At 34.5% G+C, this 15,504-nt stretch overlaps 1 protein-coding gene across 2 annotated transcripts in view; it reads right to left on the reverse strand.

The window, feature by feature from the left end:
* Positions 1–12,279, reverse strand: part of LOC136024876 (phospholipase A and acyltransferase 3-like) — an 82,199-nt gene extending 69,920 nt beyond the window's left edge. Inside the window, exon 1 of one of the 2 annotated variants that reach the window (XM_065700400.1) lies at positions 12,146–12,279. In XM_065700400.1, the coding sequence (XP_065556472.1) occupies positions 12,146–12,210 (65 nt within the window). In that variant the 5' untranslated portion in view covers positions 12,211–12,279. The remainder of the gene's footprint in view (positions 1–12,145) is intronic. The other variant, XM_065700402.1, reaches the window with a different exon arrangement.
* Between the last annotated feature and the right edge of the window lie 3,225 nt (positions 12,280–15,504).

Below are 15,504 nucleotides of genomic sequence, written 5' to 3' on the forward strand. Positions count from 1 at the left end.
GCTACTACTACTACTACTACAACTATCAACACTACTACTGATACTACTGCTACTACTTTTAAATATTGAGGGGAAATTTGAACTAAATCAAAAGACACAAAGTGCAAGCAAATTGCCTTAAGAGTTCGAGAATGGATTTGGGTAGTAATTTAGAACTTCCAGATAATTCTTAAAGGGTAAGATCAATTTACCAAAAGGCAATATGTTCATACTACTACCAGTATTACTACCAATTCTACATTTACTACTGCTTGTATAACAACAACTTGAATAACAAAACCAAGAGCATTAAGATGAAAATTTAAAGAATTATCTGAATATACAGGCTATCAAAAGGACATATCAGCACTGTCATAGCAACGGCTAATTGTATTTAATTGAAACTTCCAGGACATGATAAGAGGGATGTTTAACTGACAAAAAGGCAATACATTAATACTATTGGTGCCACAAGTAATAGTTCTGTTTCTACAAATACTACTACTATTAGAGATAACACTACTACCGTGACTACTATTACAACTATGCCTAAGGGCATAAAGGTGAAACTTCCAGGGAATTATGAGGGGGAAGGTGAACTGAATCGTAAAACACCGTCAGTATACAGGTTGTCAAACAGGCGTATTAAGAATGTCTTTAGATCAGTTTGGTGTGTGAATTTGAAACTTACAGGGCTTGTTGCAGAGGATGTTGAACTATTCAAAAGCCAATATTTGCATCCTTTTACAACTGCTTCTAGCCATGCTAATACTACTGCTACTATTATTACTAATGCTGCTACTATTATTTCTGGTACAACTACTATTACTACTAAAGCTAAGTGTATTAAGGCGAAAAATTTGGGCAGCATTGAAACTGTATTGAAATAATCCGTTACCGACTATGCCAACACCAGTTGTCGAGAGGAAAAACCAAAAATTCTTCAAAAACGGTTGATAGTATTTAATTGAAACTTTCAGCAATTGTTGAAGAGAATTATGAAGAACCAAAGGCAGTATGTGTATACTTCTACTAATGCTACAACATTTGTTACTACATAAGCTAAAGGCATTAAGGTGAAGCTTTAAAGGAATGTTCAGGTGGGTATTGAATTAAATCAAAACAAACTATGAGTATGCAAATTTTCACAAGGTTCCAAAGCAAGATCCCAAGAATGACTTCCATTAGTAAGTTTGACTTTTAAGGGCAAGTTGTCACGAGTTTTGAACTAGCCAGAAGGTGCATTGTGTATCCTAAAAATAATACCAGTACAGTTACCTTAACTAATAAGCTAATGTGTTAAGATGAAACTTTTAGAGGATGTTAAGGGGGAGTTTAAATTAAACTAAACATATATCCAGGTATTCAAAAGGGCATATAAGCAATATCATAGGCAGCGCATCTGTATAATAGCTAGCAATATCATTGAAACTTTTAAAGGAGCTAAATCCACTGGAAATTAAAAGACCTAGTGGCCTTTTAAAGAGTCAAAAGTGATTGGAGGGCAAGCAGCCCTAGATCACTAGGTCCAGTAACTATGTCTCTAAGAAAATTGGGTACATCAACGCTCTGCATTTATGCTTTAAAACTAGCTCAGAAAGCAGTGTGTGTATGGTTGCCAATAAGACACCTCATCAATATCTCACGAACGACTGGGGGAATTAAGTTGAAACTTTTAGTGCTACTACTATGACTACTTCTACTCTTACAATTTAAATAGATCAAAAAGCGTAAATGCATCCAGGATGTCCAAAAGCATAGAGCAATTTTTTTTTAATGTTATTAAGTTTTATTTTACAAGGTAACTTAAGGAGGTATAAAAGTAAATTAAACAATAATGTTTGAGTTGGTATCAAAAATTGATGAAAGAGTTTGTCCAACATGCAAATAGTAAGCCAAACTATAGATTCTTATAAAAATTAAATTAAAAAAAAGTTTTTTTTTAAACTGAAAGTAGGGAGTGACACTAACACTTAAAACGAACAGAAATTATTCTGTATATGAAAGGGACTGTCCCTTCCTCAATCCTCCGCTCTTTACGCTAAAGTATTTTATTGTTTTAAAAACTAGAGCTGTGAGAAAGAGTCAAACTTTAGTGTAAAGAGCAGGTCAATGAACAGGGGGCAGGCCCTTTCGTATACAGAATACTTTATGTTTGTTGTAAGTTTTAATGTCACTCCTTACTTTCAGTTAAAAAACTAGTTTTTATTTAATTTCTGAATGTTTTTGAATTAATGCAGGTTTTGATTTTTGCTCAACATACATGAATAATTAAAACGAAATTTGTATATTAATTTTACTTTTCTGGCTAATTGGCTTTCTCAAAGTTTTGATCGGACAGTTTTGATAAAAAAGGGGCGGAGGAGGGGGCATAGTTGCCCTTCAATTATTTGGTCACTTAAAGAGGTCACTAGAACTTTTCATTTTATTTACAAACGCTTTCTTTAGTAATAAATATACGTAACTTACAAAATAAACTTACGTAACAAACTCTTATATTTGTATATCTTTATTGTGTATATAAAGAAGGTTCGCCCCCTTGTCAATACCTTGCTTCTTACGCTAAAGTTTTATTTTGTTCGAATTCTTTAAGAATGACCCCTGAATAACAAAGCCCGTTTAATTAGAATAATAGCTCTTTTGAAATTGCTAAAAATGCTTTAGCGTCAAGATAGAGGTATTGAGGAGGGGGCGAACCCCCTCATATAGGTACAAATTTCTCTTTGTTCTAAGTTTTAATGTTGTTCATTACTTTCAGTTAAATCAAGAGCCAAAAACTCATATGGCACTTGTAACGAGGTCAGAAGAGCCAAGAGCTAATATGGCATGAGCTCTAGGAAAATTCTGAGAATCAATATATTAATTTGAAGGGAAAATTAGAGGCTTAATGCTGGCCAGGATTTAAAATAAGAACTCGTGAGACACAAGATCCTTCTAAATATCAAAATTCATTAAGATCCGATCACCCACTCGTAAGTTAGAAATACCTCCTTTTTCTAATTTTTCCTCTCCCTTCAGCCCACCGAGGGTTGATACGGGGAAAACGACTTTATCAAGTCAATTTGTGCAGATCCCTGACACGGCTACCAATTTTGATCGTCATATCACGTCCGGGAGCACCAAACTCACCAAAGCACTGGACCCCCCCCCCTAACTCTCCCAAAGAGAGCGGATCCAGTCCATTTACGTCAATCATGTATCTGCGACAATTTCTTATTCTAGCCACCAAGTTTCATACCGATCTCTCCACTCTATGCGTTTTCCAAGATTTTCGGCCCCCCCATACTCCTGCCAGGTTATGAGGTCCTTGTGAGTTACGAGGTCCTTCTAAATATGAAATTTCGTTAAGATCCAATCACTCCTTCGTAAGTTAAAAAAATACCTCCTTTCTTCTAATTTTCAGAATTAACCCTCCCCCCAACTCCTCCAAAGAGAGGGGATCCGTTCTGGTTATGTCAATCACGTATCTAGGACTTGCGCTTATTTTTCCCACCAAGTTTCATCCTGATCCCTCCACTCTAAGTGTTTTCCAAGATTTTAGGTTTCCTCCTCCAACTCCCACCAATGTCACCGGATACGGTCGGAAATTTTAAATAGGAGCGCTAAGACACGATATCCTTCTAAACACCAAACTTCATTAAGGTCCGGTCACCCATTTGTAAGTTAAAAATACCTCATTTTTTCTAATTTTTCCAAATTAACCATACCCCCACTCCCCTCCCAGATGGTCGAATCGGGGAAACGACTATTTACAATTTAATCTGGTCTAGTCCCTGATACGCCTGTCAAATAGTGTTGTATTAGCTTATCTGAAAGTGCCTAAACTAGCAAAACCAGGACCGACAGACAGAGCAAAAGAATTTGTGATTGCTAAATGTCACTTGGTAAATACCAAGTGCCATAAAAACCTGTTTATTCTATTCAATTTCTAACTGTTTTTAAAGTAATGAAGGTTTTGATTTTGGTTCAACGTGCATGAATAATTAAAGAAAAATTATAATAATTTTACTTTTTTTGGCTAAATGGCTTTTTCAAAGTTTTGGTTGGATGATTCTAATGATTGGATGAAGTCTACTAGAGCTTTCAATTCTATTTTAAAAATGTTTTTTATTAGTAACAAATATTACGTAGCTTAAAAATCAACTTACACAATAAACTTCTATATTTATATATTTTTATTGCATACTAGTTGGTGGGGGCGCTTCGCGCCCCCCCCAAGCCCCCCCGCGCGCGTAAGTCGTTACGCGCCATATTAGTTACGCGCCATTGTAGTTGTGTCCCTATGTCCCACCTGTGAATATAGATAGATATATATATATATATATATATATATATATATATATATATATATATATATGTTTTTAACTACGTAAAACTTGCGAATATACAACATTCTTTGCTGTCCCATTGTCTGTGCATATAAATAGATTGTCAGGTTTACCGACTCTTGAACATGCAACATGTAATGGTCCATGGGAAAACAATCCGTATTCAGATCTATACCTCATGATTCTAATGATTGCCCTTGAGCTTTGTTGATGGTGATTGCTAATCGACCATTCCCTGAGTCGCCATCGTCATTTATATATCCCCCTGTGCACCCCGGCGTTCCCTTTGTAGTTATGTCCCTGTGTCCCGGTCGTCATTTATATTCCCTGTGTCCCGGTCGTCATTTGTGTCCCGGTGTTCCAGTCTGTGATTTCTCTTTGAGTGTCCCGGGCGTCATTTATATTCCTTGTGTCCCGGTGTCCCGGTCGTCATTTATATCCCCCTGTGCCCCCCGGCGTCCCCATTGTAGTTGTGTCCCTGTGTCCCGGTCGTCATTTATATTCCCTGTATCCCGGTCGTCATTTGTATCCCGGTGTCCCGGTCTGTATATACATTAGTTTTTTAGTTTTGTTTTTCTCCTTTATTTTTTTCCTTTTTTCTTTTTTTTTCTTTTTTAGTTTATTTAGATTTTTAGATTTTTTAGTTTTTTTATTAGTTTTTAGTTTTTTTGTAGTTTTTACCATTTTTTTAGTTTTTTTAGTTTGTTTTTTTTTAACTATGTCCTGGTCGTCATTTATACTCCCTGTGTCCTGGTCGTCATTTGTGTCTCGGTGCTTTGTTGATTGCTAATTTATATTATATTTATATTTATATTTTTTATATTTATTAATATTTTTTTAGTTTTCTTTTTCTCTTATTTTTCAGTTTTTTCTTTTTTTTAGTTTTTTCTTTTTTAGTTTTTAGTTTTTTTTGTTTTTTAGCTTTTTTTAGTTTTTTTAGTTTTTTTAGTTTTTTAGCTTTTTTAGTTTTTTTATTAGTTTTTAGTTTTTTTTTTTAGTTTTTGCCTTTTTTTAGTTTTTTCAGTTTTTTTTAGTTTTTTACCTTTTTTTAGTTTTTTTTAGTTTTTTAGCTTTTTTAGTTTTTTTTCTTTTTAGTTTTTTTTGTAGTTTTTACCTTTTTTAGTTTTTTTTTCTTCTTTTGTATTAGTGTGAAATAATTCAGACGTCATATGCGGACAAACACGACGTCACTCGACAGACAGACAGACAGAGATAACCCACAAACAACTTATTTTTATATATATTTATTCATATTTTTTTAGTTTTCTTTTTCTCTTTTATTTTTCAGTTTTTTCCTTTTTTTTAGTTTTTTTCTTTTTTAGTTTTTAGTTTTTTTTAGTTTTTTACCTTTTTTTAGTTTTTTTTAGTTTTTTTAGTTTTTTAGCTTTTTTAGTTTTTTTATTAGTTTTTATTTTTTTTGTAGTTTTTGCCTTTTTTATTTTTTTTTGTAGTTTTTGCCTTTTTTTATTTTTTTTCAGTTTTTTTTTAGTTATTAGATTTTTATCTTTTTTTAGTTTTTTTTTTAGTTTTTTAGCTTTTTTAGTTTTTTTTTCTTTTTAGTTTTTTTTGTAGTTTTTACCTTTTTTAGTTTTTTTCTTCTTTTGTATTAGTGTGAAATAATTCAGACGTCATATGCGAACAAACATGACGTCACCTGATCCACAGATCCACACACAGACAACTTATTTTTATATATATAGATAGATATCAGGGGGTTTGCCTCCTTGTCAATACCTCCCTCTTTATGCTAGAGTTCATATTTTGTTCCAATTCTTTAAGAATGACCCCTCAATCAAAAAGGCTGTTTAATTAGAATAAATAGCTCTTTTGAAACTACTAAAATACTTTAGTGTAAAGAGTGAGGTATCGAGGAGGGGATGAACCCCCTCATTGTTTTAATCTACTTGTTCTGTTTTTTTAATTTAATCTTTCTTTGCTTTTTTACATAATGCTGGAGAGTCCTTCATGAAAAATCTCTTTCCCTATGATATATTTCTCCATGGAAAGATCCTCTCACATAACCCTCTCCCCACCACCAGAGAAAATCCCCCCTGAAAAAGTCTGTATACTTCCCAATAACCAATACTACATGTAAACAATGGACAATATTCATAACTTACAGCCCTTCCCCTGGGGACTGCAGGGGATTAAGTCATCCTCAAAGACATAGTTATTAGATTTTTTGACTCTGTTGAACAAAATGGCTATCTGGAAATTTGACCTGATGACTTTGGGGAAAATGAGCATGGGAGGGGGTCTAGTCGCCCTCCAATTTTTTAGTCACTTAAAAAGGCTAAAACTTTTAATTTCCATTAGAATGGGTCCTCTAGGACCACTGGATTGATACAATCATCCCTGGGGAAAAAAAACAAACAAAAAACATATAAACAAATAAACCCACATCCATGATCTTTCTTATGGCAAAAATACAAAATTCTTCCACATTTTTGCAGATAGAAGCTTGAAATGTCTACAGTAGGATTCTCTGATAATCTGAATCTGATCTTCATTAAAATTTTATAACTTTTAGAAGGTGTTTCCTTTTTTTTTGAAAATAAGGCAAATTTTTTCAGGCTTGTAAATTTTGATGGGTAAGACAAAATTTGATAAAACTTAAATTTTTAAAATAAGCATAAAACTCTGATTCATTTGTTGTTTATATTAGTATCAAGATTCATTTTTTTTTAGAATCTTGGTTACTATTGAGCTGGCTCACTCCTTGCTACAGATTTTTACCACAAACTGTTTGAAAACCAAAAGTATATAGAATGATCATGGAAAGGCAGTTAAGTAAACATATACTGATATTTATTCCAAAGATAATACTTGAAAAAACTTGACATCTATTTTGTTTTCAGTAAAGTACAAATTATGTATCATGCTGCATGTATACATTTGGCTAGCTTTTGGGAATACTAGTCTAGACTTCAGTTTTTTTTGTCAATTATTCATAATGTTAACAATAAAAATATACAAAACACATCAGTGTGAAAGAATTAGTAGGCTCATTTCACAATCAAGCAGCCAGGAGTTTGGGTTTAAGAAAAGACACAACATTTCACTTAAGAAACCTGAGGGCTGTGCAACAAGCAGACTCTTTCATTATTCTAGGTTTTTGTAACTTCCTACTAAAACAACAGAAGAGCTTGACAACTTAGACAAACTGGAATGTTGGTATAACTTTGATGAAACATTGTTTTGTTACAATCCTGATAGCCTTAAAATTTCTTGCACAAAAGGATCACCAGCAACATGGCAAACTGGTGCCAATGGGCATGATAACACAACTGCTCTAACATGTATTTGTGCATCAGGTGAGAAACTGCCACTGCTGGTAGTCTTCTTGGGAAGGAAACATCTGGAGTTCATGACTACCTGCTAAAGGCTAGTCAAATGCATGTTTTTCAGCTACTATGAAGACATGGATGGCAGCAGACCTGTTCTATAACTGGTTTGAAGATGTTTACTTGTTTTTGGTGAAAGGAAAAGCACTTCTTATTTTTGTGGGCCATGACTCTCATTTACCCTTGATTCTTATGGAGCTTGCTTCAGAAAACAATATTGCTATTCCTAAGTTACTGGACCATGCATCCCTTGTTCTGAAGCCCCTTGACAGGGTTGTTTTCAAAAGGCTGAAATTATCCCATGAGAAGAAGCTTGTGAAGTGGAAACAAGCAAACTGTCACCCAGGTGACATTTTATCAAAACAAGGACTTGTAAAAATTTATGTCAGGTCTAGGAAACTTACCCTACTCCTTTACTGATTAAAAAATAATTTTAAACAACAGGAATATATGATTAAACTATCCCAGCAAATATTGACAAGGCAAAGCTTCATCTAACCAAGTTAAAACAATATGTTGATAGAAAGAAATCAGAGACCTAGATTTTAACAAGAGACAGTAACAGTGAATACTACAACTGATCAGATTACTATGTCAGTGCTGGTTTGTCTTAAGAAGATTTATACACATGAGAAATCATTTGAAGAATTCCTCTTGGACTCAACATTCAACTATTCCCTTAATACCTCAGCATCCAGGACATCTGGTAGGCAAATAATTGCTTGGGAAGCTGAAGTAATCATATCATATCTTTAGAAGCTTTGAGAGCAATTGAACAAAGAGAGAAAGAAAAAAAACAAGAACAAACAAGAGCTAAGAGCTCATATGGCACTTGTGACGAGGCAAGAAGAGCTAAGAGCCAAGGGATCATATGGTATGAGCTCTAACAAAATTCTATGAATCAATAGATTGATTCAAAAAGGACAATAAGAGGCTTAATGCCGCTCAAGATTTAAAATAATAGCTCTGAGTCACAAAGTCCTTCTAAATATCAAAATTCATTAAGATCCGATCACCCACTCGTAAGTTATAAATCCCTAATTTTTTCTAATTTTTCCTCTCCCTTTTGCCCCCCAGATGGTTGAATCTGGGAAAACGACTTTATCAAGTCAAATTGTGCAGCTCCCTGACATGCCTACCAATTTTCATCGCCCTAGCACGTCCAGAAGCACCAAACTCACCAAATCACTGAACCCCTCCCCCCAACTCCCCCAAAGAGAGCGAATCCCGTACGATTCTGTCAATCACGTATCAAGGACATTTGTTTATTCTATCCACCAAGCTTCATCCCAATTCCTCCACTCCAAGTGTTTTTCCAAGATTTCCCCCTCCAACTCCCCCCAATGTCAAAAGATCTGGTCAGGATTTGAAATAAGAGCTCTGAGACATGAATTCCTTCTAAAAATCAAATTTCATTACGATCCAATCATCTATTCGTAAGATAAAAATACCCCAATTTTCATGTTTTCCAAGAATTCCGGTTTCCCCCTCCAACTCCCCCGAATGTCACAGGATCTGGTCGGAATTTGAAATTACAACTTTAAAGCACAAGATCCTTCTAAATATCAAATTTCACTAAGATCTGGTCACCCTTTTGTAAGTTACAAATACCTCAATTTTCAAAATTACCTCCCCCCCCCCCCAATTCCACCAAAGAGAGCAGATCCGGTCCAGTTATGTGAGTCACGTATCTTAGACAGGTTTCTATTCTTCCCATCCAGTTTCATCCTGATCTCACCACTTTAAGTATTTTCTAAGATTTCTGGTCCCCCAAACTGCCCCCCCCCCAATTATGCTTGATCCGGTTGAGATTTAAAATAAGATATCTGAGTTATGAGGTCCTTCTAAATATGAAGTTTCATGAAGATCCGATCACTCCTTTGTAAGTTAAAAATACATCATTTTTTCTTATTTTTCAGAATCCCCCCCCAATTGAGCAGATCCGTTCCAATTATGTAAATCACGTATGCAAGACTTCTGCTTATTTCTCCAACCAAGTTTCATCCCAATCCCTCCAATCTAAGCGTTTTCCATCATTTTAGGTTTCCCCACCCCAAACTTCCCCCAATGTCACCAGATCTGGACAGCATTTAAAATAAGAGCTTTGAGACACAATATCCTTCTAAATATCAAATTTCATGGAGATCCAATCACCTGTTTGTAAGTTAAAAATACCTTATTTTTTCTAATTCTTCAGAATTAACCCCCCCCCCCCAACTACCCCAAAGAGAGCAGATCCGTTCTGGTTATGTCAATCATGTATCTAGGACTCGTGTTTTTTTTTTCCCACCAAGTTTCATCCCGATCCTTCCACTCTAAGTGTTTTCCAAGTTTTAGGTTTCCCCCTCCCAACTCCCCCCCAATGTCACCAGATCCGGTCGGGTTTAAAATAAGAGCTCTGAGCCACAATATCCTTCTAAATATCAAATTTCATTGAGATCCAATCACCTGTTCATAAGTTAAAAATACCTCATTTTTTTAATTTTTCAGAAATACCCCCCTCAACTACCCCAAAGAGAGCGGATCCTTTCCGTTTATGTCAATCATCTATCTAGGACTTGTGTTTATTTCCCACCATGTTTCATCCTGATCCCTCCACTCTAAGTGTTTTCCAAGTTTTAAGTTTCCCCCTCCCAACTCCCGGCCCCGTCACCAGATCCAGTTGGGATTTAAAATAAGAGCTCTAAGACTTGATATCCTTCTAAACATCAAATTTCATTGAGATCTGATCACCCATTTGTAAGTTGAAAATACCTCATTTTTTCTAATTTTTAGGAATTACCCCCCCCCCAAAGAGAGCGAATCAGTTCCGATTATGTCAATCATGTATCTGGGACTTTGCACTTATTTTTCCCATCAAGTTTCATCCCAATCCCTCCACTCTAAGTGTTTTCCAAGATTTTAGGTCCCCCCTCCATCTCCCCCCAATGTCATCAGATTCGGTCGGGATTTCAAATAAGAGCTCTGAGACACAATATCATTCCAAACATCAAATTTCATTAAGATCCAATCACCTGCTCATAATTGAAAATACTTCATTTTTTCCAAATTAACTGGCCCCCACTCCCCCCACAGATGATCAAATCGGGAAAACGACTATTTCTAATTTAATCTGGTCTGGTCCCTGATATGCTTGCCAAATTTCATTGTCCTAGCTTACCTGGAAGTGCCTAAAGTAGCAAAACCAGGACTTTAGGTTTCCCCCTCCAACTCCCCCCAATGTCATCAGATCCGGTTGGGATTTAAAATAAGAGCTCTGAGACACAATATCATTCCAAACATCAAATTTCATTAAGATCCAATTACCCACTCATAAGTTAAAAATACTTCATTTTTTCTATTTTTTGCAAATTAACTGGCCCCCCACTCCCCCCCAGATGGTCAAATCGGGAAAACGACTATTTCTAATTTAATCTGGTCTGGTCCCTGATATGCTTGCCAAATTTCATTGTCTTAGCTTACCTAGTAGCAAAACCAGGACTGACAGACAGACCAACAGAATTGGCAATTGCTATATGTCACTTGGTTAATACCAAGTGCCATAAAAAGGAAAAGTAAAAGAGCAGAAACTTGAGCCAAAACTGGAAAAGATAAATGATCTTTCCAGTGAAGACTCTGACATCTCACTAGGTCCTTCAACTCACCAAACGGACATCTGTTATATTGTTAACAGTAAAAATGAAGAAGATCAGGGAAACATATCTAAAGGAGTACAATGACGCTGTATACTATACCTAACAGGATCAACAAGGCTGGTATATCAGAACAACAGCTTGATTTTCTGATGAAAATCTTGTTTGCATAAAATATCTTTGCTGCCAGAGCCTAGCTATCCATTTGTATGACAGGGCAAAAAATAACAATGGCAAAATTCTGGACTCCCTCGGATACACATTGAAATTATCCTTTTTTTAATAAAAATTATTTTTACAATTTGTTCCTCATTGTTTCTTCAAGAATGGTATTACTTTTTTCATATTTACAGTAAAAATTTGAAAAAAAAAAAAAACATTCTTAGAGACTCCTTCTACCTACATATGGAGTAAGACCAATACTGTTGAAAATACCCAATGATGAGTAAAAAATCTGTGTTCTACTATTGAACATAAGAACTATTAACAACAGTATTGTTTTGCATGGTTTTTGATTTTTGATGTAGCCTATATAGATGTATCAGCTAGCAATTATTAGTGACACAATTTTTGTCTGCATATATGGGGTTTAGTGAAAGGTGTAAGATTTACCACAGACTATGGGGTAAGTTTGATCTCCCTGAAAATTGTCAACCTATTTTTGTGCAGAAATTAATGTAAGGAGCAGAAATAAATTCAAATAATCTTCAGAGCAAAGAACTACCACAAATCACCATCAAAAAGTAAGTTAAACCCAAAATATTTTCCTAGAGATCATTAAGGCTCTGGATGTATTCCTGAAAGTTTCATTCACCTAACAACTAATTTCCAAATGCAAAAAACACATAAATTGGAAAGCTACCTTTTAGTAATATCAAAACTAGAAGAATTTACAGCTTCAAGACTAGGAGATACTGCAGAATCCATGGCAGTGATTCTGGTATGGAGCTATATTTTGGCTACTTCTTAATTCTAAATCCCGAGCCAGCGTTGCCGACACTTTGAAATAAACTCGTGGCAGTTTTTTGCCGAAAATTGTATCACGAAAAATTGGATATCTACCATGCAGCTAATATGAAACAGTAAAGTTTATTTACAGAAAAAATATCCTACTAATCATCATATATATATATATATATATATATATATATATATATATATATATATATATATATATATATATATATATATATATAGAATTTTTTTTAGCCGACTAGATTGGTAAAATTAAGAAGTGTATATATGGGAATCTTTAAATTACCAGCCAGTTAGCTATTAGATCTCATCTTTACATAAATTCTAGCCTGAATTAGCCAACTTTTCAGCTAATAATAGAATTATATAGGCTATGCACTATTAAATTAGCTAACTGCTGTGTTATTAATATCTCAGGCATGTATCAACTTTAGTTTAAAATAGCAAACTAATCAGCTATGAATAAAGTTTGTAACATACGTGGGGAATTAGCTAACTATTTGGCTATTAAGATCTCAGGTATATACAACCTTAAGTTGAAAATAGCCAACTATTCAGCTATCAATAATTTCTAATACACAGTAGAGTCCAAATTTTAAATAGCAAAATTAAATATTTTAAATAGCCAAATAGTCAGCCAACAGCAAAATTTTTGTTGTGCTTAAGGAATTATTTAACTAGTTGGCTAATAAGATGTCAGCTATAAATACCTAATCTTCTATATCTATATCTTCTAGAGATGATGAGCGGAAAGCAAGATATTCCTCATCTCCGCCCTCAACCCATTCCTGGCCAATCAGTGCAAAATGGTGGGGAAAAGAAAATCCAAATTAATTGGCACTTCAAATCAACTATAACATGGGTACTTGTTGGTTGGGGGAATGGACTTTAGAAAAGAGGCAGTCAATATTAAGAAAAAAGTGGCTGCTTTAGCATACTGCAAATTATAGTTGATTTAAGTCGTCTATTAATGTAGATTGTCCCTTCTCCATCATTTCGCTATGATTGATAAGGAGGTATCAGTTGCGGGGATGTGGAATATCCTGCTTTCCGCTCATCATCTGTAGAAAATATTTAAGTTATTTGGCTAATAACAAACCGCTTTATATAGAAACATCCTAAATATAGCCAACCAGTTGACTACTGAAAAACAGTTTAAGTATAAACGAAAATTTAAAGTAGTGAACCGGTTGGCTACTGAATTGAGTTTATGCATAAGCAGGAAAGGAAATTAACAGATTAGGAATGTCTGCCCACGAGTGCTAATAATTCTTTTTTTTTAAATTGAGGGGAAGGGAAATGGATAATGGATAAGATGCTAATATTTTTGCAAAATTTTATGTATAAACGTAATATTACGCTTTATGTATAAACATACTAAATATAGCCAACCAGTCGATTATTGAAACATAGTTTGAGCATACACTAAAATTTAAAATAGCAAACTGTTTAGCTAGTGATTTGATTCTATGTATATAAGGGAAAGGAAAATAGTGAACTATGTACTTCTGCCGACGAGTACCTACAATTCTTTTTTTTAAGGAGGGTGTAGGGACAATGGTGTTGACTGGATTTTATTTATTGAAAAGGAGTAAAAAAAAGTCGGTTAGAAGAAAGGAGTTTAGAAAAGAGATGGCCAGGATTAACAAAAACTTTAATTATTTTAGGAGAGTGCAAATTATGGTACTTTTATGACATACCCCAAAGCCATATTTTTTATTAATCTTGGCAGCTTTTTTTTTACTCCTTATTCCCTAACCCTCCTCTTAAGAATTTTTTACTAAATAAGTACAGTCAACATGCTTTCGCCTATCCCCCCCCCCTTTAAAAAAGAATCGTTAGCTCTCGTTGGAAGAAAATCTTAGTTCGCTATTTTCCTTCCCTGTCAAACAGTTCGTGGTAACAACTGTAAATAAGGAGCGATCCGGCACAATTGCAACCAAAACTCTAAAAAACGAAATTTTGAAATCAATAGATACATTAAAAGAATCAGGTTCTTATGCTGAGTTTAAATCTATAAGTATCATCAAGTTTAGTTCCACCCATCAAAAATAACGAGAATATTTGTCTTATTTTTAAAAGGGCGAAACACCCTCTAAATGTCATAACATATTAATAAAAATCCCACCATCAGATTCAGCGTATTAGAGAACCCTAATGTACAGGTTTGGAGCTCCTATCTGCAAAAATGTGGACTTTTGAATTTTTTGCCAGAAGAAAGATCACGGATGCGTGTTTATTTGTTGTTTTTTTCCCAGGAGTTGTCATACCAACCCAGTTGTCCTAAAAATTTTACGAAATGGCTCATTAGAACGAAAATTAAAATTTCTAGTGCCCTTTATGTGTGACCAAAAAATTAGAGGGCAACTAGGCCCTTTTCCACGCTCATATTTTTCCAAATGTATAGGATCAAAATTTTGAAATATTAATTTTTTTCTTCAGAGTTGAAATATCTGATAACTATATCTTTGAGGACGATTTAATCCCCCACAGTACCCGGGGGAAAGGCTGCAAGTTATGAACTTTGTCCATTGTTTACACATTGTATTTGTTACTGGTAAGTATACAGACGTTTCCAGGGGTATTTTTGCTGTTAAATGGGGGGGGGGGCGTGAGTTACGGTGGAAGCTCTTTCAATTGGAGGAATTTTCCATGGGGGAAGATAATTTCTATGAAGGATATCTAAGCACTATTAAAAAACGATCAGAAATCAAATTAAAGAAGCGTGTTTTTTCAACTGAAAGCAAGGAGTAACATTAAACTTAAACCGAACAGAAATTATTATCTGTATGAGGATGTTCATCTTCTCGTCAATACCTCGCTGTTTACACTAAAGTATTTTTAGTAATTTCGAAAGAGCTATTTAATCTAATTAATTGGCCTTTGTGATTCACGAGTTTTTTTAAAGAATTGGAACAAAATTCGAACTTAAGCGTAAAAAGTGAGGTGTTGACGAGGGGGGAAACTCCCTCAAATTACGTGGATGAGGAAGTTTGTCCCTCGTCAATACCTCGCTCTTTACGCTAAACTTCGAATTTTTAAAAATAATGGCTTATATATGCAATAATTTAGTTGTGTTATTTTCCGGCCAATCCTAGCATTTAATTTTATCTTAAGTAGCTTCATAGCTATAATTTTTACGTGATAATGAACCAAAGATATTGTAAGTATTCGGTTTCTGGTTGTTATTAAATAAAAAATAAAAAAGCTTCTTCTAACTGAAAGTAAGGAATAACGTTAAAGCTT

Source organism: Artemia franciscana, chromosome 3, assembly GCF_032884065.1.
Source record: "Artemia franciscana chromosome 3, ASM3288406v1, whole genome shotgun sequence".
NCBI lineage: Eukaryota > Metazoa > Arthropoda > Branchiopoda > Anostraca > Artemiidae > Artemia > Artemia franciscana.